At 36.3% G+C, this 27,484-nt stretch overlaps 1 protein-coding gene across 1 annotated transcript; it reads left to right on the plus strand.

The window, feature by feature from the left end:
• Nucleotides 1–564: 564 nt before the first annotated feature.
• LOC144447215 (protogenin-like) lies at nt 565–27,412 on the plus strand. Its single transcript, XM_078137118.1, has 17 exons — nt 565–640; nt 2,646–2,660; nt 4,162–4,455; nt 5,665–5,806; nt 7,053–7,342; nt 7,697–7,852; nt 10,509–10,793; nt 12,860–13,006; nt 15,421–15,579; nt 16,373–16,696; nt 17,090–17,227; nt 19,137–19,298; nt 20,507–20,638; nt 21,199–21,360; nt 22,467–22,610; nt 23,728–23,894; nt 25,340–27,412. The coding sequence occupies exons 1-16, from the start codon at nt 565–567 to the stop codon at nt 23,892–23,894; spliced, it is 2,793 nt and encodes a 930-aa protein (XP_077993244.1). The 3' UTR covers nt 25,340–27,412.
• Nucleotides 27,413–27,484: the final 72 nt, after the last annotated feature.

Genomic DNA, 27,484 nt, shown 5'->3' on the forward strand with positions numbered 1-27,484 from the left:
AATATTTTCTACAATTGACCTAAATAATTGTGTTATCCATACAGACATTGCAAACGCTGACACCATGACCTTGGTGCGAGTAATGTAAATAAGTCAATTTCTCTTTGCAGTCACTTGAACAGTAAATAGATATCGTGGTTGTCAGGAAGGCAATACTTCAGATCCTCTTCAAAGTGTCAAAGGTGTTGAACTATCCATAAACACACGATAACCCACACAAATCGTATATTTCTGTCATTGCTCACGTGCACCATAGCGGGGTGGTAGACACAACTTCCAGCAATAACACGTAGTTATATTTACGAGATCGATCTCGTATTACATCGTTGATGGTGAACTGTTGTGAGTGTTACACGAGACGAGGTTGTTGATTCACTACTCGCTAAAATTCATCATTCCTAGATCAGTATATGCTTCATGTAAAGCAACAATTTATCGAATGTCTTAATTTTTGAAGTCACCATCATCTAAAAGTAGCTAAAGCAACACGGGTTAGATTGCTGAAGACCGAGGCCTTGACTTTCGTTAGCGACCAAGCAGTCCGTGACTGACTGAAGCACGAACATGACCCAATACTTAGCTGATCCAAAGACGTCACACAAATCAACACTCATATTTTCGCTACTCCTTTTCTGTACAGGTAAGGCATGGTAGTGTTTTATTTGTTAGGTTAGTCCAAATCAAGGCAGGGATATATCAAACATTAAATCTTAAGCCACGTCACTCATACTTATGCATTGCCTAGTTGTCTCGTCTTTCTCATTCGAGAAGATTTCAGTAATACGGCCTTGACTCAAAGTTTCTAAACAATGCCCAGAGTTATTTAGAAGGTTTAGTGCATGATAAATTTACGCTATTTCTCGGGGGGGGGGGGGGGGGGGGGGGAGGGTTCATGTGAATTTCGTCGATGCAAAGTGATCAGCTTATACAATGTAGGCAGCAGGGGGGGGGGGTTTATATACAAATACTTTAAACTCATTAACTAATGAACAGAACAGTAATTTGGTTGAAAGGTCATGGATTGTTATGTACTGGCTACTGGGGCGATATATTTCGTTTCTCTCTGAAATTTCATCTGAATCATATGACTCCGACTTGACAGCGTTTAAAACGTATTTCAGATAGAACGATAACATTGAACGTATTTCAGATAGAACGATAACATTGAAGAAGCCCATTATTGAGTATTCTCATCTCGCTCTATACTTGGCTGTCAACAAATCAAATAGAGGCTGGGCTCCCTAACTCAATAAATATTAGTATAAAACAACACATATTTTCACGAGCCAGGACCGTCTCGGATGACATACCGTGACTCTTCTGTCTCCACAGTCTCTGGGGGCCAGCGGAAGTCAGTTTCTTGGGGATTGCAAGAGTCTTAATCTCGAACTTGACAACAAGATTGGCATGACTTTAATAGAAGAGGCGTAAAGTCAGGTGCAGTCAACGAAGCTGTTCGTGTTCTTGAAAAAAGCTGTTCTTTCGCAGTTTTCAGTGGGTGGGCAACCTATTTCGATCGGTAGCGGGAGGAGAGCAAACAAGGAAGAAATGTGGCGGGGAAGTTTTGGTTTTGATAGAGTGGGAGGGGGTGGAATCGGGGGGGGGGGGGCCGAGTGTTACGAATACAGACCCAAAAATCAAATGAAAGGCACCCTGTCAAACAAGAGAAACTAGTGACACAACAGAGTGATACATTTCTGGAAATAAATTACACCAGGCATATACTGCTCGACAGGCCTGGTATTAACCAACAGGCGAGAAACTCGTTTTATACTACCAATTACTTGATCAAACTGTGCATTCACAATAATGGATGGGCAGTGACGTGGGCTGGCTGGCGAGTTGGAACCCAGTGGGGGGGGGGGCAGATATCTTTCACCACCAGTAGGAGGCCACATAAGGACATCTAAACACCCTCCCCACAATTTTCTTTTGAGGGCTATTCTATAAAAAGAACATTTGCCTGAAACAACATATAATTAATGAAAACCACAAATCTACTCGTTGGCTACAGCTGTACAATGAAAAGACAAGAAAACCGTTGAACACCATACATCATGGTATACCGTTGTATCTCATAATAGTTTGTATCTTGAATTGTTGGATTGTCTCCAGTGAGAAAGGACTACTAGACGACTGTGCATGTATAGTTAAACAATAATGTACGCCCTCCCAGCCCATAATGGACGAAAGCAAACTTTGAACGACATAATGGGCGAGGCGACAGCCGAGCCCATTATGGAGTGCAAAGTTTGCTTGAGTCCATTATGGACAGGGAGGGCGTACATTATTGTTATTATTTTATAGTTTTGCCAATTCCAGGGAATTTGTAGACCGAGAAACGCAAAACAACGTATAATATACACAGCGCTGAACATCGTCTGCCATGTTCGGCCCGGAAGCTGAATACTAATCATAGCAACACAAGTACGTACACGTACACCCACATATACACTTCAATGAACTGCTGTGAACACAAATTTGTTTCATTTTAATTTCAATCTTTTTAAAAAAAATTCTTATGGTGTTTACCGCATAATTTCCCTGTTCTTAAATACCAACACCTTTGTTGCCTTACGGACATAATCTTGTATTGTTACGCTTGTTCCGGGGCCGCGATGCCCAATAACGGAGTACATTATCAGTAATAATGTACAGCGGTGACGTCACAAAATTCACTGGAATTGGTAATGCTATAATATAATTGTCAATATTGTATGATGTCTCCATCCGTCTTGTCCAAACATTTATAGTAAAACTATAGTATAGTGGAGTGCTATTATGTGCACGTATAAAGGTTTATATCTCATAGTACGGCCAACTACCTTTCCAGGGAGACAAGATGTGCACAATTATTAAGTAATTTATTTTCAATTTGTCAAATGATGTCTACTTAATTTCAAACTTTAGGCGAGGTGTAATGTTACAAATTAAAGATAAAAAATGCAAGCAATGTAGTGATTAAAATGTACACACCGTAATACAATGTAGGCAAGTCACAAATTAATTACGATGTAGACAAGTCAGAAATTGACGATTAAACTGTTGACAAGTCATAAAGTAATGATACGTGTACCCAAATTAACGGTAAATAAATGTTTAAAATGTAAACAAGTCACAAATTAATGTTTAAAATGTAAACAAGTCACAAATTAATGTTTAAAATGTTGACAAGTCACAAATTAACAATTAAAATGTAAACAAGTCACAAATTAATGTTTAAAATGTAAACAAGTCACAAAATTAATGTTTAAAATGTTGACAAGTCACAAAATTAATGTTTAAAATGTTGACAAGTCACAAAATTAATGTTTAAAATGTTGACAAGTCACAAATTAACAATTAAAATGTAAACAAGTCACAAATTAATGTTTAAAATGTAAACAAGTCACAAAATTAATGTTTAAAATGTTGACAAGTCACAAAATTAATGTTTAAAATGTTGACAAGTCACAAAATTAATGTTTAAAATGTAGAAAAGTCATAAATTATGTTTAAAATGTAGCCAAGTCATAAATTAATGTTTAAAATGTTGACAAGTCATAAATTAATGTTTAAAATGTAGAAAAGTCATAAATTATGTTTAAAATGTAGCCAAGTCATAAATTAATGTTTAAAATGTTGACAAGTCATAAATTAATGTTTAAAATGTAGAAAAGTCATAAATTATGTTTAAAATGTAGCCAAGTCATAAATTAATGTTTAAAATGTTGACAAGTCATAAATTAATTACGATGCAGACAAGTCAGAAATTGACGATTAAAGTGTTGATAATTAATGATAGGTGTACTCAAATGTAACAACAATTCTCAGAAGAATAACTTATATTTAACAGGAAGGAGTTGCTTATCAAAACGTTTTCGTATGGCGAGCTTTTGTAAAAGAACAGCTGTCATTGAAACCAGCACTGATATATCTTACGCACACTGCGAAATATCAAGTGTGTCTTGGACGGTGCCGTAAAAGAGGCTGTGGTTTGCGACGATGTTGAAATGTAAAAAACTACAATTGACAGGGAATACTTCTCACAAAGGTTGATACTAATCTAAAACAATTCAGGTAACTTAAGTTAACAATTGTTTGTATAGAGAGGATCAAGTACATGACATGGTATACATTACTTGCGTTTCATTATTATTTTTTATTTTCATGGTATTATAGGGTTACTCAGTGCAGAAGCTTTAGAATTTACCAAGGAACCTCAAAATGTTATAGTTCTGAAGGACCAACCATTTATGTGGGACTGTTCAGCTGATGGGGCAGCACCAATCGATATAACATGGAGAAAAGATGGTGATTTTATCGAGAATAATCACCACCACCAAGTTCTCAAGAATGGGTCATTGTATTTTGACACCGTAGAACAAAAAGACGACTCCGATGAAGGTGTTTACGAGTGTTTGGTACAAAATGATATCGGTGTCATAGTTTCTACAGCTGAATTGAAGGTTGCAAGTAGGTATATCAGTTATCAGGTTTATTCATATGTTTGTTTGTTTGTTTGTTTGTTTGTTTGTCTGTCTGTCTGTCTGTCTGTCTGTCTGTCTGTCTGTCTGTCTGTCTGTCTGTCTGTCTGTCTGTCTGTCTGTCTGTCTGTCTGTCTGTCTGTCTGTCTGTCTGTCTGTCTGTCTGTTGTTTGTTTGTTTGTTTTTGTTTGTTTGTTTGTTTGTTTGTTTGTTTGTTTGTTTGTCTATTAATTCATTCATTCATTCATTTACTTATTGCAACGATTTAGTTAATTGTTTAGACTAGTTTAACATGTTTGTATACTAGTCTTGGACATTTTGTAGATAATTCAAGTTTATTCATGTGTAGTTGTATATTTTTCCCATCAAGACCATGGCGATACCAAGAGCCAAATGATGGTGTATATGGCAAAGTTAACAACAGGGGTAGTTAGGGAAGCAGATAAATATTCCAAAAACAAATTGACAAAGTCACCCACAAACTAAGAAACAGCACATAGCAATACTAAAATGCTGGTGCATATTGCACAGTTAACAACAAGGATGAATTGGCATGTGCACGAACACAGTTGTGGTACAAGGCCATTGTGCTATTTTCCTTCTTTTCTTTTCATATTTGGTGATATAGGGGGCGTGCTTCCTTACACTTGAAATCTTGAAAACCAAAAGGCTATAAGAGATAAAGGGGTATTTTCGCTTATTAGCGCCCAATAGCAATGCTGGGGGGGGGGGGGGGCTGTTACATTGGGTTCCGTCCATTCTTCATTTCGAAGGTGAAATAGTACATTGTTCAAAAACCTGTGAAGTTTTCTATGAAGAGACTCCATTAAGTATATATCCACATTGTTAGAGGTACACTCTCTATCCAGACATTCACTTTTACCTTGGCCCTCATCTCCAAGGGCAATTTTTTATATTTGCATAATAGCTTTGCTATACATTAAACCAGCTGGGACTATGTTTTCTATGAAGGCTTGTTGCTTATCTAGTATTGTAGTTGGGGAAAGCCTGGACGCATTGTGTCACGGATTACTGGCCACAGAGTCTGACTTAGAGTGTGTTCTCTAATAACACATTATCTTCATGCAATATTCAGATCTAAAATCTTTCGGTGTAAATGTTCTATGGTTTCACTTTGACCCATATAGAACATTGCCAATTTGATTGTTTTTACAAGTTTAGTTTTATATTTTCCCAGCAATGCCACAAATAACACTTCAACCAGAAGCAGTAACTGCTAACGTAGGACAAACAGTCAGACTGAGCTGCCAGACAGTGTCATTACCTACATCAACATACTCTTGGATGAAGGATGGAGAAGTTCTTCCATCAAATCGTAGGTACGTTATTAATTTTAGTCTCTTGATTAATGACTATCAATTCCATTTGTCAATAAAGAACTATGTGAGCTAACATAAAAGAACATTATTTTGATATATTGAATTATATGAAAGAACGTCAACACTTTTTGCAGCAATGGTTCATACAAGTATCAGTCATATCAACGAAGCTCTTCTTGCAAAAAGCTGTTCTCACGCAATTTTTCAGTGGGCTGGTATTTTTCTCGATCGGTAGCGGGAGGTGAGCAAACAGGAACGAATTGATTTTTGATACAATGGGAGGGGAAAACATGGAATTGTGGGGGCAGGGGCGCACATTGTTTACGTCAAAATGAATTGTTGTTATAGTGGATGGGGAGTTTTGATGGGGAGTGCGTGAATCATTCACAATATTGGATGGGCAGTGGGCTGGCGAGCGAGTTAAAACCCAGTGGGAGGGAAGAAGGGCAGACATCTTTCGCCACCAGTGGGAACAGCTACAAACCTTCCCCACAATGTTTTGGGGGGAGGGGGGGGGGGGGCGATTCTATTAAAAACATATTTTTTGGTCTGAAACAGCATATTTTAATTAACGAAAACTACAAATCTGCCTTTGGCTGAACCTGAAGTGTATATCAAAGTAGTATGTCTTATTGAAATAACCTCAAATATCAACGTTTGGAAATGACCTACACAAAATCTCTGACGATTGACTGCAAGCATCCATGATGTCCGCCTAACCAAAATCCGACTTCTTTCACTCATTTGTACCAACAGTATATGCTTTTGACAGTCACATTTTAAAGAACAGCGAACTCTGCTACAGCAACTTAGTCAGCGAAAGGCACTCTGTGTTGCGGCTTAACAGTTCATTAAACTATTGAAATGACTGAACAAAGAGTAGATAAGCACTAGAATAGTACAAGAATTCATACATACGTAATATGTAGCCTAACGAATCATTAATGCAAAGCAATTAACCCCCCTGTCTCTGTCTGTCTGTCTGTCTGTCTGTCTGTCTGTCTGTCTGTCTGTTTGTCTCTCTATGTCTCTGTCTGCCTGTCGCTCTCCCTCCTCTGTCTCTGTCTCTGTCTCTCTCTGTCTCTGTCTGTCTGTCTGTCTGTCTGTCTGTCTGTCTGTCTGTCTGTCTGTCTGTCTGTCTGTCTGTCTGTCTGTCTCTCTCTCTCTCTCTCTCTCTCTCTCTCTCTCTCTCTCTCTCTCTCTCTCTCTCTCTCTCTCTCTCTCTCTCTCTCTCTCCCCCCCTCAGGTGTGTTACCTTACCAACTGGTGTTCTTCAAATTCATCATATTGAGCAAACAGACAAAGGTAAATATACCTGTGTCGCTGAGAATATTGCTGGCCGTGTTGAGAGTAACGTTGCAACCCTCACTGTTTTACCGATTGGAGACACTGAATCTTGGACGACGACAATGACCACAAGTTTTACAAGGCCACGTAAAGTACAACGGAAAGAGGGAGAGACAGTTATCCTAGAATGTCTCGCGCAACATGGTTTTCTGTTAGATGCAATTCTAGACATCACATGGAGCCGTGTCGGTGAGTATTTGGAATATGATTCATTCTCATCACTCGTAGGAAATTAGATCCCTTTGTTGTGCAAGTATTTATTACTACTAGGTTTGACATATTTAAGCACAACATATTATATTTTTTATATAATATTTGGATTTAATATTTACATATATATTAAATGGTTGCTTCAGTTATTAGGAAGGTAAATATTAGTTTCTGTTTACAAATATGGTCATTTGTTGTAAGTTCGGTCTGTGTTTAAATTTTGTGCATTTAGCATTTCACCTTCTGAGCAAAGAAACACGAATGACAGGTCGATTCATCTATTCAAGTGTAATGTGTGCAATTACAAAATTGGCTATGTGTAATGCTTTCTAGGTGGTATACTAGTGGACTTTGAAAGGATGTCCTACTATGGGGAAACCAATCTTGAAATCAGAAATTTAGAAACATCAGATAGTGGGATGTATATATGTACCGTTACCACAGTAACTGGTGCAGCAGTGAATGCAAAGCTGAAACTGGAAGTCTGTGGTATGTACAGAAAATACATTACATATGATATTTTCGTTTTGATTTGGGACTGCAGAGGGTCATCATGTGACAGAATGCATGTCTTTGTTGTTGTTGTTGTTGTTGTTGTTGTTGTTGTTGTTGTTATTATTGTTATTGTTTGGGTGGATGTGTGTTAATGAGAGTAAGGATACCAGATATGAACCGGGTGCCTTCCGTAAAACTTGTTCTCTTATATAAAGGAAGTTCATATTTGACAATACGTAGTGTATGTGTCTTCAATACTACATTTTAGCAAACCAGAGATGTTATTTCTTCCGCGACACTGCGAAATAACGTTGACGGCGCGTTTTGGACGTGCCGTAAAAGAGGCCGTGGTTTGCGACGATGGAATATTACTGAAGTAATGTAAATATGGTGCATATTTGGCAATATAGCTATCCTTCCAAAAGAAGTGAATGAGCAACATGTTACACGTGTGCATGTCGCTTGTTCTGTAGTTACAAATTAAATACCACTGGGTACAAATAGCACAATATGCAAGAAATGATTTGATTTTGGTCATTGACCCTCAAATTCAAGGTCAAGGCCAAAAGTCATTGCATGTCACAGATGGACGTATGGATTCACTGCTGTATGGACCCAAGCATGCATTTTTAAGATATAGGACATATGCGATTTGTTATCAATGTATCCACCATTGAAGTATGAATTGAGATACTGCCAAATTAGCAAAAGTCACGAAATATGAAAATTAATGTCATTCATTCCAAAATATTAAAGTACTTTACACCATCTCATCATATTATATTGGACATGTGTACTTTATCATTATTGTTGTACATACCAAGATGTATGCACAAAATTATCAATCTGGCATCCCTAGAATTTAATGAAAAACATGAATTATGTAAATGCACATTAAAACTAATACTGACACCATTCCCTCATAATAGCACAGGTTGGGTGACAAATTTGTTTTCGGTTTTAGCCCCGGAGAAAGGGCTACCAGTATATTACAATGGGCTCTGTCCGTCCTTGAGTCCGTAATACGTTTTATCTCTGACATTCAATATCCAATTTTCAGTCAAACTTGGTACAAAGGTGACATATCATATGGGACACATGCATGTCAATTTGTTGGGTTTTTTTTCGAACATATGCAAATTTGACCAAGTGGTGGCCATATTTGTAGTTAAAAATCAATATATACTGTATAACTCAAAACTTTTAATACATAGAGACTCCAATCAAGGGCCTACCCCTATATTATCAGGTGCTTTTGGCCTTGACCCTGTCCTTCATGCTCAGTTATCCAAATCAAGCCATTTCTTTCATAACACAGACACTTTCTTCTATCTATCGATATCAGTACGAAAACGGTCTGTCCAGAAAAGTGCGACAGTGAGTGTATTGACACATTTACTGTGACTCCTCCATAATGACAAGTCAAGGTCCTTTTCAAACACTGACAGTGGGCAATTGATATAAATAGTTTTCAGCTTTGGACAAATTCACTCATTTACCCAAAGTATACACAGTAGATAAAACATTGTATGTTACACATAGTGGCAGATCAAAATGTATGAATTTTACTGTTACAATGGCAAGGAAAGTTACAAAATATAAAAATCACCATTTGGCCGTATTACGTCATAGTTACACAATCTTTGCATGTATTCCTAGTTTTCTGAAAGTGCCTGATGGAATGACATTGCCAGAAGTGGATCCCATGGTTACCATCGTGAGTGAGATTCTATGATGAGTTTTCAAAATGTTTTTGAAAGTGTCCATTAATGCGCATCGTTTGATGTGAGATTAGAGATCATTGCAAGGCTTCAGAGCAGGGTAGGCCAACAGAACATGAAAACTGTTGCTGTATCTGTTGCTATACGTGGCCAAAATGATCATGAAAAATAAGGAATAAAATTGCCATCTTCCAATAAACAAATATTATCAGATACTAATTCATAGGTAAATTTGGCACTTGTTATTGTTATTCCAATTTAATGGCACGATTTCCTCTTAACTGTATGTAACCTAGACGAACTCAAAGCATAGCAATCAATTTTGACGTAAAGTCGTACAACAAATGTATATGAATTTGTAACAGTATTATTGGCTTCTTTCAACACATTCATCAGGTCGGTAAATCGTTCTTGTACCGCGACCAAGGGTTCTTATGACTTACCAGTAACGCTTCGCCTGTAGTGTTGATTACTTTTAAACCAATTAAAACGCCTTTAATACAGTCTGAAATGTTTGTACAGATGAGTATTTTTTGTTTGTATTCTTGTGTTAACATCCAAAATCGATTTTAGATACGCTTGCACACTACTGTTTGTCCTTACATTGTACAGTTTTGTATTTTATATTTCCTGTATTGTGATACTCTATTAAATTGTGCCCTGGGGGAAATTAGTAACTCTTGAAATTGAGTTGAGTTGAGTTGAATTGAGTTGAGTTGAGTTGAATTGAGTCGCGTCAAGTCGAGTTGAGTTCAGATGGTTGGGTTGGGATGGGATGGGATGGGATGGGATGGAATGGAATGGGATGAGTCGGATTGAGTCGATTTGATTCGATTCGATTCGATTCGATTCGATTCAATTCGATTCGATTTGATTTGGTTGTTAGTGTAGCTGTAATTATATCCACTGTCCCTCGCTTGTTTTTGCAGTACCGCCATATTTCACTGTTGTTCCAGTGAGTGTTTCAAGGCCTGTTGCTGCAACTGCAAGGTTTGCATGCTTAGCTGATGGTGTGCCAAAGCCAACCGTCATTTGGTTAAGAAATGGTGAGAGGGTACATTTTCATGGCCGCCATGGACTAACAAATGCCGGAGACTATCTCATCCATTCTGTCCGGAAAGGAAAAGTTGACAGTGATGAAGGCTTCTATCAATGTGTTGCCGAAAATATTTACGGTAGAGTCCAGGCCAGTGCTCGACTTTCAGTTCAAATCAGTAAGTTAATTCACAACTGTTGTTGTCGTTGTTTTTTGCTTCATTAAATAAACACCGGTCTACCGGTCTACAAAAAAGTAATACACACAAGTAATATACAGAAGCAATTTTAAGAATGTTTATCAAATATTTATGCAATCATTAATATGCATACTATTTCTTAGTTTTGGTAAAAAATCGAAACTTCAAAACTACTTAATAATGGGGAAGTGTACGGTATTTCGTTTACCAGATAACCAACTGTGGTCTGGACAATTATGTCCCAGCCTGTCACAAGACGACTAACTTCTGTTTCTTACAACAAGACCATGTTGTCACTGTTGTGTAGTAAGGCTATTTAGCTGTCGTTTTAGTAACGACACGTCCTGCTAATAACATTGTTTTAATTCAGAGTTACTGTCCTTTAATGATTCAGACGAGATTAAATCATTTAACCCCCACCCACCCACCCACCCACCCAATCAATGGTTTTGGTGTCAATCGAACTACTCCACAGCAATTGACCTTTACCAGTGACACAACTTGAGCCTTTCTTGTAGTTTTTTGTTTCATACTGAAATATGTGCAATGTTGTACTGTCCAGATATTGAAATGTGTGCAATGTAGTACTGTCCAGATATTGAAATATGTGCAATGTAGTACTGTCCAGATATTGAAATATGTACAATGTAGTAATGTCCAGATATTGAAATATGTGCAATGTAGTACTGTCCAGATATTGAAATATGTACAATGTAGTACTGTCCAGATATTGAAATATGTGCAATGGAGTACTGTCCAGATAGTGAAATATGTACAATGTAGTACTGTCCAGATAGTGAAATATGTGCAATGTAGTGTACTGTCCAGATATTGAAATATGTGCAATGTAGTACTGTCCAGATATTGAAATATGTGCAATGGAGTACTGTCCAGATATTGAAATATGTGCAATGGAGTACTGTCCAGATAGTGAAATATGTACAATGTAGTACTGTCCAGATATTGAAATATGTGCAATGTAGTACTGTCCAGATATTGAAATATGTGCAATGTAGTACTGTCCAGATATTGAAATATGTGCAATGTAGTACTGTCCAGATATTGAAATATGTGCAATGTAGTACTGTCCAGATATTGAAATATGTACAATGTAGTAATGTCCAGATATTGAAATATGTGCAATGTAGTACTGTCCAGATATTGAAATATGTACAATGTAGTACTGTCCAGATATTGAAATATGTGCAATGGAGTACTGTCCAGATAGTGAAATATGTACAATGTAGTACTGTCCAGATAGTGAAATATGTGCAATGTAGTGTACTGTCCAGATATTGAAATATGTGCAATGTAGTACTGTCCAGATATTGAAATATGTGCAATGGAGTACTGTCCAGATATTGAAATATGTGCAATGGAGTACTGTCCAGATAGTGAAATATGTACAATGTAGTACTGTCCAGATATTGAAATATGTGCAATGTAGTACTGTCCAGATATTGAAATATGTGCAATGTAGTACTGTCCAGATATTGAAATATGTGCAATGTAGTACTGTCCAGATATTGAAATATGTGCAATGTAGTACTGTCCAGATATTGAAATATGTGCAATGTAATACTGTCCAGATATTGAAATATGTGCAATGTAGTACTGTCCAGATATTGAAATATGTACAATGTAGTACTGTCCAGATATTGAAATATGTGCAATGGAGTACTGTCCAGATAGTGAAATATGTACAATGTAGTACTGTCCAGATATTGAAATATGTGCAATGGAGTACTGTCCAGATATTGAAATATGTGCAATGTAGTACTGTCCAGATATTGAAATATGTGCAATGTAGTACTGTCCAGATATTGAAATATGTACAATGTAGTACTGTCCAGATATTGAAATATGTACAATGTAGTACTGTCCAGATATTGAAATATGTACAATGTAGTACTGTCCAGATATTGAAATATGTGCAATGTAGTACTGTCCAGATATTGAAATATGTACAATGTAGTACTGTCCAGATATTGAAATGTGTGCAATGTTGTACTGTCCAGATATTGAAATATGTTCATACTCTTCAGACGGATACAGCCCTGCCCCTCCACAGGCTTTCACTGGTACAGCTGTGTCATCTACTTCAGTAGCGCTTACATGGACAGCGCCGTCTAGAGACAGAAACGATACATTACCTATTATTGCATATACTGTGCATTATGGACCTGTACTAGGTAAGACATTTTTTTCTAAAGCAAAACTGAACTGGGAATATATTGTGTTATACATATGGTTTGTGTATGTCAGGATTTGTTGATATGCCTGTCTGTCTGTCTGTCTGTTTGTCAGTCAGTCTGTCTGTCTGTCTGTCTGTCTGTGAATAATTTCATTTGGGTAACTCTGTCCTAGATCTTTTATCATTCATTTACATTACCTATTGGGATGTTTACGTCTTGCATATATGCACTACCTACATATAATAGTTATCGTATTTGTGTCCTGTAAATATTGGTAAAGCTTAAATTAATTTAGCTTTAAAAAACTTGTGGGTAGCTTAACAATCGTCAACAAACATCAAGGTGCACCCTGTCGAGCTCCCCCTACCGACGACATCGCCCATTAGACGCATTACCAATTCTCTGTCAACTTTTGTTGAATATATCAACCCTACTAAACGTTATGTACAGATATTTAATAGTGGCTTCTATATGTAAAATATCTTATTGTTGAGATGTATGATATCTCAGTCAGGATGATTTACCCGGTGAGTGTGAAATATTAAAAGGGGGTCATCATGGTCAACATAGGGGGCTTCGTTTTGTTTTGTGATTTTACATGTCCCTGTATACAGGGGGTTTGATGTGGAATGAAATAATAATAATATTAATCTTTATTTAGACTGGTTAGTTCGTTAAGTAAATAAACACTTGTCTCCCAAGAAACCCAGCGAGGGCCAGCCCTCATGGTTCAATGTTAATGCAGGAAGAAACCAGAGTACCCGGGGGGGGGGGGGACCCTGCATTTCTCGGTAGAGTCAAACTGAACGCCACTCTTCTTACTTACAGTATGGTAAATTTAATGAAACCCTGAATGGGTTCGAAACCCGAACGCAGTGGTAAGAGACAAGTGGTTTAACCACTCGGCCACCGAAAACATATCTTAACCTACACTCTCTCACAGTCCACGGAGCATCGCATCGCTTACAGGGCTGTTCTGTATGTACGTATCTACTGTACTATGGTTACTCATCGACTACATAGGGCTAATCATTTGTTGATGTGTTACTGCACCTGTTCATTTCCCTCCCTAGTAATGGCTTAACCATTGAGAACAAAGAAGGTCCGGGATTCTCGGACCCTACAACATGATTGACAACTTATCTGGAGACTCTCTATCTAGAACAAACACAAACAAAATGTTTACTTTCAACTCAGATAGTGATAGGGTTCCCAACTGTGAAATGTTATGACTAATTAGTCATGGTTAGTTTACTTTCAACTTAGATAGTGATAGGGTTCCCCACTGTGAAATCGTATGACTATTTACTCATGGTTACCTTTGCCACATATTTTGTTATGGCATTGTTCTCATGCTATTAAATCATTTGAGCTCTAGTTTTGATGGTTGACGCCCTAACAAAATTAGCTTTACCGACATTTGTGGCAAATTAAATGCCAATGGGTTCAAATTGTCATCTAAGTTGGCCATGGTGAGTGTATGAACTATGAAGGATTATATTTACAGTACATTCAATATAATGCAGAAAATATTACTGGGAGTACTTGGAATGTGTGGAATTTATTTTTTACTTGAAATAGGCGATAATGGTATTTAAGTTAATTGAAGAACACAGTGTAGGGCCATGTGTTGTAAAAAGTTCAACCTGTTACTAGTATCTAATTTCAACTAAGGATCAATCGTTTCAACCAATGGACTTCATGTTTTGTAATTTGGGCGGGCTTTCAAAGACCAATCGACTAAGCTGTCAAGTGTTAACAGTCCTCGGGGCGTCGCAATAACACGAAGTGACAGTAACATTTCAACAAATGATTAGCTGTATGTGGTCGATGAGGGCCCTCAGTACAAGGATATTCTAGTACAATAATTCGGTAGATATTGGTATATACAAAAGAGCTAATAGCGATGCTTCCGAGGACAAATCTCACCCCATCCCCATCCCAACCCGAACCCAAAGGGACTGATGATTGACTGACGAATCATGCCTGTCTAAAAAAAGTGGAGTAGGCAAAATAAGCACTTCACGATTACAGCATATTCAACCGTCAGCAAAATTGCACAACTATGTTTTATGGTCTCTGAGATATGAATTATTTACTACAAATCTAGACAAGGTGATTAAATATTGAACCTCGGGTGATGTCTTTCATACATGTATTCTAAGAACAGAGATTTATGTTAATTTTGATATTCAATTAATGGACACTATTCTGCATGCCTCCAAATAATAACATGTATTCAATAGATGTATTTCACTGCGTTTTTTTATTTCATTTTTTAATTTACAATGAACAGTTGTTATTGTTGTCTTTTTGCTTTGATGAGCCCTGCGAGAGAATGTATTCACATACCAACACATTCAATGCAACCTACGACAATGTCGTTTAATTATTCGTATCTCCATGCCAAGGTGGTCGTGAATACCAGGATGCAATTGGGGGATACTCTGCAGCTCATTTATTGGAAGGGTTGGAACCATACACAAATTATTCATTCTATGCAGTGGCGTACAATAGACTTGCAGCTAGTGACGACTCTAAACACATATATTTGACAACATTTGAAAAAGGTAAGCTATATTATAGTGTTGTGTGCACTGCAGTGCAATACCAAAAACGTTATTTGCATACCTGCATGCAAATGATGTGCATGCAAAGGAGGGTGAGTTCGTTTGTTCATACCTCCATGGTTCGTTGTATAGTGTCATTTTACAGATATGTTGTGTTTAGGCTAAACATATATATATATCATGTAATAATAACAGAACCCCATTTCCCATGAGTTCCAGTGCAGTGTGGGTACTCAGGGGAATTTGCACTCGTGCTTGCAGTGTTTTCTGCTGCTCACTTTCATTCGCTTACAGCTACAGAGAATACACTCATGCAAATACAAAGATTACACCACACTTGCACTCACACGCCATGGGGTTCTGTCATAGTAATAGTATGCAATTGGAGTGGAAAGTATTGTATTGCACAATGTACACTTCAATGTCATTGTAATATTGTTGTGTATTAGTGTGGTATTTCCTTATCAACAATGCATGTACTAAACTAAACTTGCATTCTGAAGATATTGCCTATTTATCAAAAATGATCATGCTGTGTTATGTTTGATGGATAATGTACCAAAATATATCAAATTTAAAGTTTGCATTCTAAGATATGGCCTAATTACTTAATTAATTATGCAAATAACGTATCACCATAAAACACTATAACAAACGTGCACTTTATTACAACCAATGAATACATCAAATTATATAAAATTTGAAGCTTGCATTTTTTTAAAGTGAAACATATGACAACAAATTCAAGCTTTAACTGCAGGATATGTATTTTTTTTTATTTTATCCATAATAGCTCCCGAAGCAGCTCCAGTGTTCTCCTTATCTGCCAGTGAAGGTAAAATTCTAGTCACTTGGGACCCACTACCATTGGATAAACGAAATGGTGAAATCATAACGTACCGAATATATTACCGAGAAAAGGGCACCTCTTTGACTCTTCACGAAGACCTAGCGGGAACGTATTACACTTACCTCCTGGAAGATCTCAAGACAGACACTATCTATTTTGTTAGTATGTCAGCATCTACAAAGGTGGGAGAAGGTCCGCAACAGAGATGGCAAAAAGTTAAAACTGCAGAACCCCAAGAAACTCCAATTGTAGATGGTACCGAAGAAGGTATGGTATATTTCATATAATCATATACTTATTCATATCAATTGCAAACTATTCTGGGTGAGTGTAATTCTATAACGTCCATTCAACTTGTAAACATTCTATTCAATTACTACCTACAAATATCTAACACTGTATTCAATACGAATATTGGCTTATTGCTACAGTTATTTCATCCCATATCACAGCAGAATTGACTTTTTAGGGTATTGGTACAATAATACTTCAGAAAGAAACTTTAAGGAGAGATTAATAGATAGCTTGGATAAATTGTGAAATGTAAAAATATCTTTAACATAGGCTATATACTAGTAGTTGATCCATGGCTAAGTGGGACAATGAACAATTACTAATTATCAATTATAACTGTAATTGAAATTCTACTGTTTTGTACAGTTCAGAAACCAAACCCACCTGTATTGGAGGGATGGACTAATTCCAACACATCCTTTCATCTATCATGGAAACATACTCAGAAAAACGGAGAAGAGGTTATCATCGCCTACTCAGTGCATCTTTTGGCAGAATCAGAAGGTATAATTAATTTTTAATATTAAACATTATCAACCATGCTGTTCATTATCATATTTGATTGAAATACTACTTAGGATGACCCTTTTTGTTTTTTCATTACTTTTTCATAGCAACTATATATATGGGCTATATATGGGCGCGGCCGGTCGTTAGATTTAAAAACAAAAGTAATAAAATCACATTAATGTTTCTCTGCCCCTCCTTTCTCTCCTGTCTATCTTCTTGTTATTGGATTCCCGGTAGCAGGTCCTATTCCAGCTTCTCTACACAATATGCATGTTCGCAGCACAGCTGTAAACGAAGTACTTGAATATTAACTTCCGTCATGAAAGAAATGATCTATTCGTGAACAAGCGTCGTTGTCGCCGCCATGACTGTATAGATGACGTCGATAGTCCAGACACTTGCTTATTCTTGCCAGAGAGGACACCACCTCGCAAAGTACTAGTATTAGAGGTGGTCGAAAATTAAAAAAAAAATAGTTTGATGCTGGAGCTCCAAATTTGGGTCGGTCGGGTAATGAAAAACAGAACAAAAACTAGGGTCACCCTTACCCTATAGCTCAAAACTTGAAAAGTCATTTATCAGTAACCTCCCTCCCCTCATATTTTCATGAATACATCACTATGTAATGTAATGCGTGACACGACAAAAACAGTTCCCTATCTACACTGCGTAATGCCAGCCTGCCAGTCAGCTCTTTGCTGGGTCACCCACAGGACCTAGTTTAGTTATCGAGCCTTCAGTAATTAAAAGGAGGGGGCCAGGGGAAATCAAGTCCTGTCTGTGGCATAAACTGTGACCCTCATTGTGCTAAAAAGTGACCCTCCCTCAATTTCTCGACAATATGACCCTCCTCCTCTTCAAAACATTCAATGACACATTTGTTTCTCAGTACATCCTCCCTATCCTCCCTGTGGCATAGTTGTTCAAGCTCAAGTTTAGTAGTCATGAGGTCCTTTGTTCGAAACCCACTAGAGACAGCAATTTTTTCTGTAGTAAGATCCCATCTCATTGATAGTTTTTAAAGGCATTTGCAGTTTGTCTGTAGTAAGGGACCGGTCAGTTTCTCCAGCCGGGGGGGGGGGGGTCGGTGGCTTCTTCTTGACAAAAATTCAATGACCCCCCCATCTGTAAAACAAAAAAATAGGCTGACCCCCCCCCCATCACTTAATTCTAAAAGATGATGACCCCCCCCCCGTATATTCCCATAACAGGTATTTTTGATCGTGACTCAGTGTGGACTACTTGACCGTCTTGCAAATACTTTATAAGATCCCGGGATAGCACTATCATATAATTATTGACAGGGTAAATATATTCCAAAAGTAGTTTAATCGCACCTTGACAGTGAAAGGTAGGGGGAAGGAAAGCTTGAGAAAGGAATATGTACACATGGGGAGTCCTAAAAAAGTGACCCACCCCCGGCTCTCAACCCTCCCCTTGTAATTACTGAAGGCTCCCTTACCATTGGGAATGGTTTGCTCACTTATATTTGTCGCGTCAACTTTTAGTCACCATGGAGATAAGACTTTAAGTCGATACATTGGCTAAAGTGCGCGTCCAGCGTCGTCATCGCAAAGGCTGAAAAAATACCAGCCGTTTTGGCGGTAAATAGGAATAAGCATGGCAATAAACCTGAAAGAACAGAGTCATGAGCGTTATACTCCGCAATGTCGAACTGATTTTGAAAACTATATATATGATTTTAATATGCGTTCTTCCTTGAAAATGAAGTAAAATGAAGTAAAATAAATGAGGTTCACATGTGATTTAAGAGGACTTTTTAAGTTGCTCGTGTGAATATCACCAACTTCACTATACTAGGTCAAATGTTCTCATTACGACAAATGTATGTACAATTCAGTAATGTTACCCCTTTATAATTGTTCACTTTATCTTGAAACAGATGGGGAATTGGTACAGAAGAATAGTATTGCAGTCAATAGCGACACAACAAACTACCTTTTTGACGACCTGAATCCTAATATTAGGTACTCATTTTTTGTTACTGCTTACAACAGCCATGCTATCAGTGACCCATCAAATGTTGTCTCCATTACAAAAGATGGTAAGTGTCATTGATCCTTGAATCCCTTTATTAGGTGATAACATTGTACATGTATATGAATGGCTTTAAGACAATAAATAGTTATTGTTTTCAGCCCTTGATATCCTTGACATTTGCTGAGTCAAATGTTCTTGTAAATTAATACCCACCCCCATAGCCAATATTGTAAGGATAAACAAGTGCGTTAGGCATTCATAAAAATACTAATTATCAATGAACTGTGATACATGATAAATACTTGCAGAATATACATATACGCTAAGGTAACTCCTGTATCATGGCTGGCTTTTATGTCACATATGTTTTTGTTATTTGTTACACAATACTGCAAAGAAATAAAATGGCATATGTAACTCTGCTTCGGAATAACACTTCGATTGGGCTCAGACGCACTGTCTGTGTTTGTTTTACCTTCTGTATGGGGAGGTTATGCTATATGTATGTCTGTCTGTCTGTCTGTCTGTCTGTCTGTCTGTCTGTCTGTTTGTTTGTCTCTGTATGTCTGCCTGTCTGTCTGTGGACACGATACTTGAACAACTGCGTCGATTCTAATTAAACTTGCTACACATCTTCTGTATGGTAATGACAAGAAGCTATTAGATTTTGGTAAACAGCCAATGAACAATAGTCATTTGTATAATTAATGTGTGTAGCAATTAGGCTATATCATACTTCAAATTCAATATAATGTGGTACTTACATTAACCATAACACATGTGCTGTACAGCTATGTGACTTAGTGACTTAATAATTAATGCATACCTTAAGAATGCACACTACAAATTCCATACATTTTGGCACATACATCAACCATATCGCAGCACACATATCCCACAAAGCCTGTTAGCATAGTTTTAGTTTAATTAGTCATTTGCACAATTAATGAGTTTTGATGATTATACCATATCTTAGAATGCAAGTTTCACGTGGATTTCGGTATTTCATAAATCAAACATAAGAAAAACACATATATACATTAAAACATGCTGATGCACCTTTTAGTTTTACTGATAAAATTATTTAATTAATGATTTAGGTAATTGGGCTATATTGTAAGATTGCAAATTCTAATTTTATATAATTTGGTACATACATCAACCATAACGAATCACACGTGAAGTAAACAATTATTGCTCAAACTAAAGTTTTGCTACAACACCATTTTTGTTCATGTAATTAGAAAAACAATCTTACCATTTTTGACCCAGCTTATAAGCAGAGAGTGCAAGTACCTGAGAATGTCAGTGCAATGGCTACATCAAATACATCGATACAAGTTGAGTGGAAAACTTCGCCAGCTGATGTCGACTTTTGTATTATAAACTTCCGATCTCTGTCAGGTAAGGTTCTTGTTGTTATTTTGTGTTCTTTATATATAAAACTCATCTACGAGTCTTCCAGCTCTCATACCTCACAGCTAGCTTGTTATGAAATCTTAAATGAATACTGTAATTTTAAACTGTGCCCACAATAAACTGATTTGATGCAGTTGTGAGTAATTGCTCTATTGTGTAATTCAGACTAGTAAATGCCTTTTAATGGTATATATTTGGAATTTAGTCAATTTCACAAAATGTCCTCCAAAGCTCCTTTGTGCATGCGGGACTGTTGGATATGTATGTTTAAAACGCCGCCTCTACTTCTATCATCACAGTAATAAATGAGTAAATGAATTTTTTAGAAATTATTTCGTGAAGAATCCGTAAAATTTGAAATATATATGAATACCCGAAGTTTGATGTCTGGCTCATTCATAATAATCTCACTTTATTAATTACAGAACATAATTTCATGTTTGAGCCATTAAAATAAACATTTTAGAAATATGAATGGAGAATACTGGGAAGTTCTGAGTATCATAAAAAGTTGACAAATATTTATTTCTGCCACATCACTACAGAAGGGACGATAATAACTGAATCAGTACCAGGCAGCGTGACAACATACACACATAATAACTTAGAACCAAGGACTGACTATGAAGTCTATGTAATGGCTATATCACATTTGGCCACTGCGAGTGAACCTTCCGACAAGATCTATATTAGGACAGCTGTTAAAGGTACGTATCCCATTGTGTTTATATACGTTGTAGCTGACAAGAAATTGGAGTGTGTGTTTCTAGAGGTGTTATCCTGCAGATTAGATAAATATATAAATATACAAATTGTATGCAAATATGTCTTGCACCAAGACCATGCCCATAGCTACAGTCAAATGATGTATATTGCAAAGCTAAAACAGGGGTGGGTTGGGATGTGGATAAATATTTAAGATAAGAGCCCATGACTGCCTAGCAACAGCACTATGCTTGTAGCAACAGTCAAATGGTTGTGTGTATTGCAAAGATAAATACGGGGTTTGTTAGGCAAGTGGATAAATATTTTCCTAGCAATAAGACCATTCCCATACCAACAGTCAAATGATGGTATATAACAGCACGGGTAGATAGACAAGTCGATAAATATTTCTAAAGATGACAAGTCATGTAGTCACCCTTGCAGCTAGGAAATTGCACATAGCAACATTCAAATGACGATGCATATTACATGGATAAAAACAATAATGATGGAAAGGCATATGGATGAACATTTGTTTAACAAATTATCACAAACTTTACTAGTATATATGCTACAATGCCAATGGCGCTATTTTATTGCTTAATAGAAATAAAGTATTATCAGTTGTGCTACAATACCATTTGCTATATTTTAAGATTCATATTTAATTTAGTTGTAACTTTGTGTAGATCCATCAGATTCATATATAATTTAGTTGTAACTTTGTGTAGATCCATCAGATTCATATATAATTAGTTGTAACTTTGTGTAGATCCATCAGATTCATATATAATTTAGTTGTAACTTTGTGTAGATCCATCAGATTCATATATAATTTCGTTATAACTTTGTGTAGATCCATCAGATTCATATATAATTTCGTTGTAACTGTGTGTAGATCCATCAGATTCATATATAATTTAGTTGTAACTTTGTGTAGATCCATCAGATTCATATATAATTTAGTTGTAACTTTGTGTAGATCCATCAGATTCATATATAATTTCGTTGTAACTTTGTGTAGATCCATCAGATTCATACATAATTTAGTTGTAACTTTGTGTAGATCCATCAGATTCATATATAATTTCGTTGAAACTTTGTGTAGATCCATCAGGAGACGGTGAGTCAAGAGAACCAAATGATGTGAGGGCTACAGTGCTGTCTTCTACATCCTTTAAGGTTGTCTGGAACGCACCAACTCATCTAGACCAAGTCTCACTGTATTCTGTTAATTACCGACCTGCAAAAGGTAAGTTCATTTGTCATAAGATTCATTAGTTCCTTGCATAGTTGACTGCCACATCTTACTGCAGTTCCCTTCAAAAGTCGACCTTTCCCAAAACAATTGACTGCTTGTAAAATAGCTAATTAGTCATGACTAAATTTGTATGTCTGTCTGTCTGTCTGTCTGTCTGTCTGTCTGTCTGTCTGTCTGTCTGTCTGTGAATCCATATGGATATTACATTAAATTGATTCGGTATGATTTCTAGTGCTTATACAATACATTGAGAATACAAGGCTCTAATTTTTGTAACACTTGAATGCATATATCTTGATGATAAAAGCTAAAAATATTGAGCTGTTAGGCTTGAGAAGTAATTGTATATTGTGAGTAGGCAATAGCCCAAGAATCCATTGTTCAAATTTAAAATAATCAGATATTGAAAAAATACAAAATGTCAGAACTACATCTACAATGTATCAAAATTTACAAACAATACATCAATAAAATAATTTCAAATACAAAATCTGGCCTGGGCCACAAAAACAGTTCTTATGAATTAGTTGAGCATGTGGCCCCAAGAACCCAATGTGATATGTGGTGCATTTGTATCAGACTGGCTATTGCATGGTAGATGATTGTATTGATTTTCTCAGCATGGCTGGGATTATGTTCGTAAATTAATCATTTAAATTCTTATGCAATGTCACTACTACTTGTGAGATGATTAGTGATCTTACTTTAAGAATTCAAGAGATCATTTGACATGTTTTGTTGGTATTTCTATTGGTACAGAGCATTTCCCTTGCAAAATATTTCTTCTTGGCTGTCTTTAGTTTTGTGAGGACGTTTCTATAGGTTACATATTTAAGTTTAATTTCAGAAAACAATCCTTAAATGCAGGAAACTACGTATACATTATACAAATGAACGTTTTACCTGTGCATATAACCATATGTCTGATGTATTCGATATGGTAATTTTCACCAACAACCTCCCAACATTTCTTTCTCATCCCTGGCATGTACGTACACTATATCAATACATAAAGTCAATCGTTCACATCTCTAGATAGAAGGCTATTGTATACTATCCCCATACATTGTAATATTAACCACATTATTATAATTCATATTGTTGGAAGGTGGTGAAGAACACAATGCTGTTATTTATGGTAATATGACAGAATGTGTGCTGACCAACCTGCAACCAGATACTTCTTATATCATCCATGTTGCTGCATATTACAAACCATACACATCGAATGAAGTAATGGTTTCAATGCCAACAGACAGTGATAGTAAGCATTAAGTAAGTAAGATAAATAGTATTAAAGTTCTGCCTTTATCTGATCTCATTTTCAGTAAACTCATCCTTATTTTGTCCATTGGCTGTCAATAATATGACTTTAAGTCATAAGTCTCTCATTATCTCCATTCAAATTAAGTCAAACTAATTATTACAGGTTAGTCAAATGTATTAACAGAGCAGATAGGGCTGAGATTAGGTTTGAGTGTTTCTAAGGATGTGTACATAAAGCAGTCTTGATGATACGATGACCTGATATGTAAAGTTCAGGTCTAAAATCTTATTTTTAGCAAAGACTCATGAATTCCAAGCTATACAGATTACAGCTTGGTATAACAGTTGGTTGAAGTGTTTCTGAGAATATATAACCAAAATGTTCAAATGACTTTATGAAGCTTTCATTCAATATCGCCTCTTTGTTCATCATATCGTCATGAATGCCTTTTTCTGCGTACAGTCCTAAGGAGAGTATCACATTGCAGAAATGGGACGAACGATGATATAACCAACGAAGGGATCATGTCAGATAAAACCCGATTTGTTGTATGCCTATGTTCAGGAAATCAAAACTAATAAGATGACTTTGGAAGGTGACATTCACGTGCGCTTAGTCTGCTGACTGTGTCAATCTGCTTTAACACAATGTTTGATTGATTGATTGATTGATTGATTGATTGATTGATTGATTGATTGATTGATTGATTGATTGATTGATTGATTGATTGATTGATTGACTAGTTGATTGGTTGGTTGGTTGGTTGGTTGGTTGGTTCGTTGATCGATCGATTGATTGATTGATTGATTGATTGGTTGGTTGGTTGGTTGGTTGGTTGGTTGGTTGGTTGGTTGGTTGGTTGGTTGGTTGGTTGGTTGGTTGGTTGGTTGGTTGGTTGGTTGGTTGGTTGGTTGGTTGGTTGGTTGGTTGGTTGGTTGGTTGGTTGGTTGGTTGGTTGGTTGGTTGGTTGATTGATTGATTGATTGATTGATTGATTGATTGATTGATTGATTGATTGATTGATTGATTGATTGATTGATTGATTGATTGATTGATTGATTGATTGATTGATTGATTGATTGATTGATTGATTGATTGATTGATTGATTGATTGATTGATTGATTGATTGGTAGGTAGGTAGGTAGGTAGGTAGTTAGATTGATTGATTGTTAAATATTTAATTGCTTTCTATAGGTAACTATATATTGTTGATTAATATTAATTCAGTGATTATTTACTGTAGGCTAACTATATAATGTTGATTGATTGATTGATTGATTGATTGATTGATTGATTGATATTTAATTGCTTTCTATAGGTAACTATATATTGTTGTTAATCATGATTATTATTAGATTTGACTTCAGTTACAGACTGTAAACAGCTCTTTAGCAAATCATAACTAATTTATGCAAAGAGTACTAATAATTAATGTACAATTATGTTTTTCAGGTGAATTTTCATCATCTTTAAGAATGCTGCCATAGGAGTGTCATATTTGTATTATCTGCATATATAGTTCAACAAACGTATTTAGTATTGTGACTTCAAATAAATCAAATCGCTATATTTACATGGGAAGATTAAACACGTTTAAGTGCTAAGCTATTTTGTTCTATTTTCAGCACAATAACTTAGCTGTAGTTCAGTCACGCTTTTGGTATTTACGTACCATTAAAGTGCATAGCGTGTAGAAGTTACAAGTAATGCTGTCCTTATACAATAAGTAATATCAATGAAGATTTAAATATTAGTAACTCTTTGAAACGTGGAGTTAGGATATAAATCATTAGCACATAACTGGAAGATTAAGTGTAAATAAAACACCGTGAGCGAGTTCGAATCGATGGTAACATAGTCACAAAGCGATCTATAGAATAGGCCATTCCAGACTGCAAAGTGGAAAACAGTTTCCTACTACTTCGATCTCAGCTGATCTTCATTACCAACTATCTTGCAAATACCTGAAATAGAACTATGTGAAACATTGTGGTCGTTAGTATTAAAATGTATAGATAGGGATAGCTCTGACACTTTGTCAGGAAAGACGACGTGAAAGTTCAAAGTACTTCTGGAATTTCAAATTGACATTGCTGATTATAGAATGAAAGAACGTTGATAGAAATTTTGGTAGGTGGAATCTGCAACCAGAGAGAAGTTTTCAAAGTAAAGATTAGAAGCCGAGGATGTATACTGTCGGAAAGAATCTATTGTGTTATCTTCTTGATGTAATTATGCATAGTTTATTATTAATATATTCATAAATCTTTTTTGTTATTAACATATGAAAATCTGAATTCCTGAAGACTTTAAGTTAGCATAGAGGGTGACTGACACTAGTATCACTTAACGTGAAATGCGCCTTGGAAATAAACTGCTTAAACTTTTGCTGCGCAAAAACAATCTCAGTTACAACAAATAAAATAATTCAGGGGTCGCCACACATATATTTGAAATAGAGGTCAAAATGTTATCAAAATTAAGTCAATTTTAGAATCCAATAAGACCGCCTAACACTGTGTTAATTCTATATGGGGAAAATAAAAGTGTCTGTTTCCCTGAAAACAAGACAGTGGACCCCAAAATTTCTTTTATTATTTCAAAAGCAGAATGAAGATTTTCATGTTTCAAAATTTGGAGCGATTTTAATAACTCCGATTTTCCGTGAAATTGGACCCCGGGGTGCACTTTACCTTAAATAAACTTGATATCTGTATTCGAGGCTGGTAATTTGGGTCACCCTATTTTTTTCTGTTTCTCATTACCAGACCGACCCAAACTTTCAGCTCCGACATCAAGATAAAAAAAAATTATGTATTTTCGCCCGCCCTTAATATTTTGAGGAACAGCGTCGTCTTTGGCAAGAATAAGCAAGTTTCTGGACTGTCAACGTCGTCTACAGTCATGGCAGCGACGACGACACTTATTCATGAACAGAAAGTTTTTTCATGACAGAAGTTATTCAAGTAGGGGACCTGAGAATATGCCAGTTGTGTAGAGAAGCTGGGAAAGGGTTTGTTACCAGGAATCCAATGGAAAGAGGATAGAAAGGAGGAAAAGGAGTGGTAAAGAAACATGAAGAAGATCATTTTTTCTTATTGTTTTACTTTTTTAAATCGATCGACCAGCCCATAGTTGCCATGAAAAAGTAATGAGGAACATATAAAAGTAGGGTGACTCTTAATATCAACAGTTCTTAGTTTTCTTTGTTCATCTATCATGTCATTGTCACAAATCACGACCGTTTTACGGTACCGTTCTTAACGAGCCGGTCTCTACGAAGAAATAATAGCTCCGGTTTGCGAGAATGCTATCATGTGAGTAGGGTGTTACAAAGTGGAAGGAAGTGTGGCAGATTAAATTGATCTGAAACTGGGTGAGGAAACCTCCAACTGCCAGGGTATTTGCATTTTAATTATATAATAGATTTCCTATAAATCTATCACCATTTTGAATTTAAAAATTATATTCGTTTATTAAACATATTAAAATAGTTGTGTTAAAGAAATGAACTGTTGGCATACATGTATTGGTATGAAGATATGTCAATAAATCATACGTCATGATTTTACCAAACAATGTGTATTCTGTTTGTCT

The sequence above is a fragment of the Glandiceps talaboti genome, chromosome 16, assembly GCF_964340395.1.
Source record: "Glandiceps talaboti chromosome 16, keGlaTala1.1, whole genome shotgun sequence".
NCBI classification, from domain to species: Eukaryota; Metazoa; Hemichordata; class Enteropneusta; family Spengelidae; genus Glandiceps; species Glandiceps talaboti.

Coding starts and splice junctions, on each gene's coding strand:
- LOC144447215 (XM_078137118.1), top strand. CDS start 565: ATGACCCAATACTTAGCTGATCCAAAGACGTCACACAAATCAACACTC. Junction 17,228..19,136: donor TCTTTTGGCAGAATCAGAAG/GTATAATTAATT, acceptor ATCTTGAAACAG/ATGGGGAATTGGTACAGAAG. Junction 20,639..21,198: donor AAACTTCCGATCTCTGTCAG/GTAAGGTTCTTG, acceptor ACATCACTACAG/AAGGGACGATAATAACTGAA.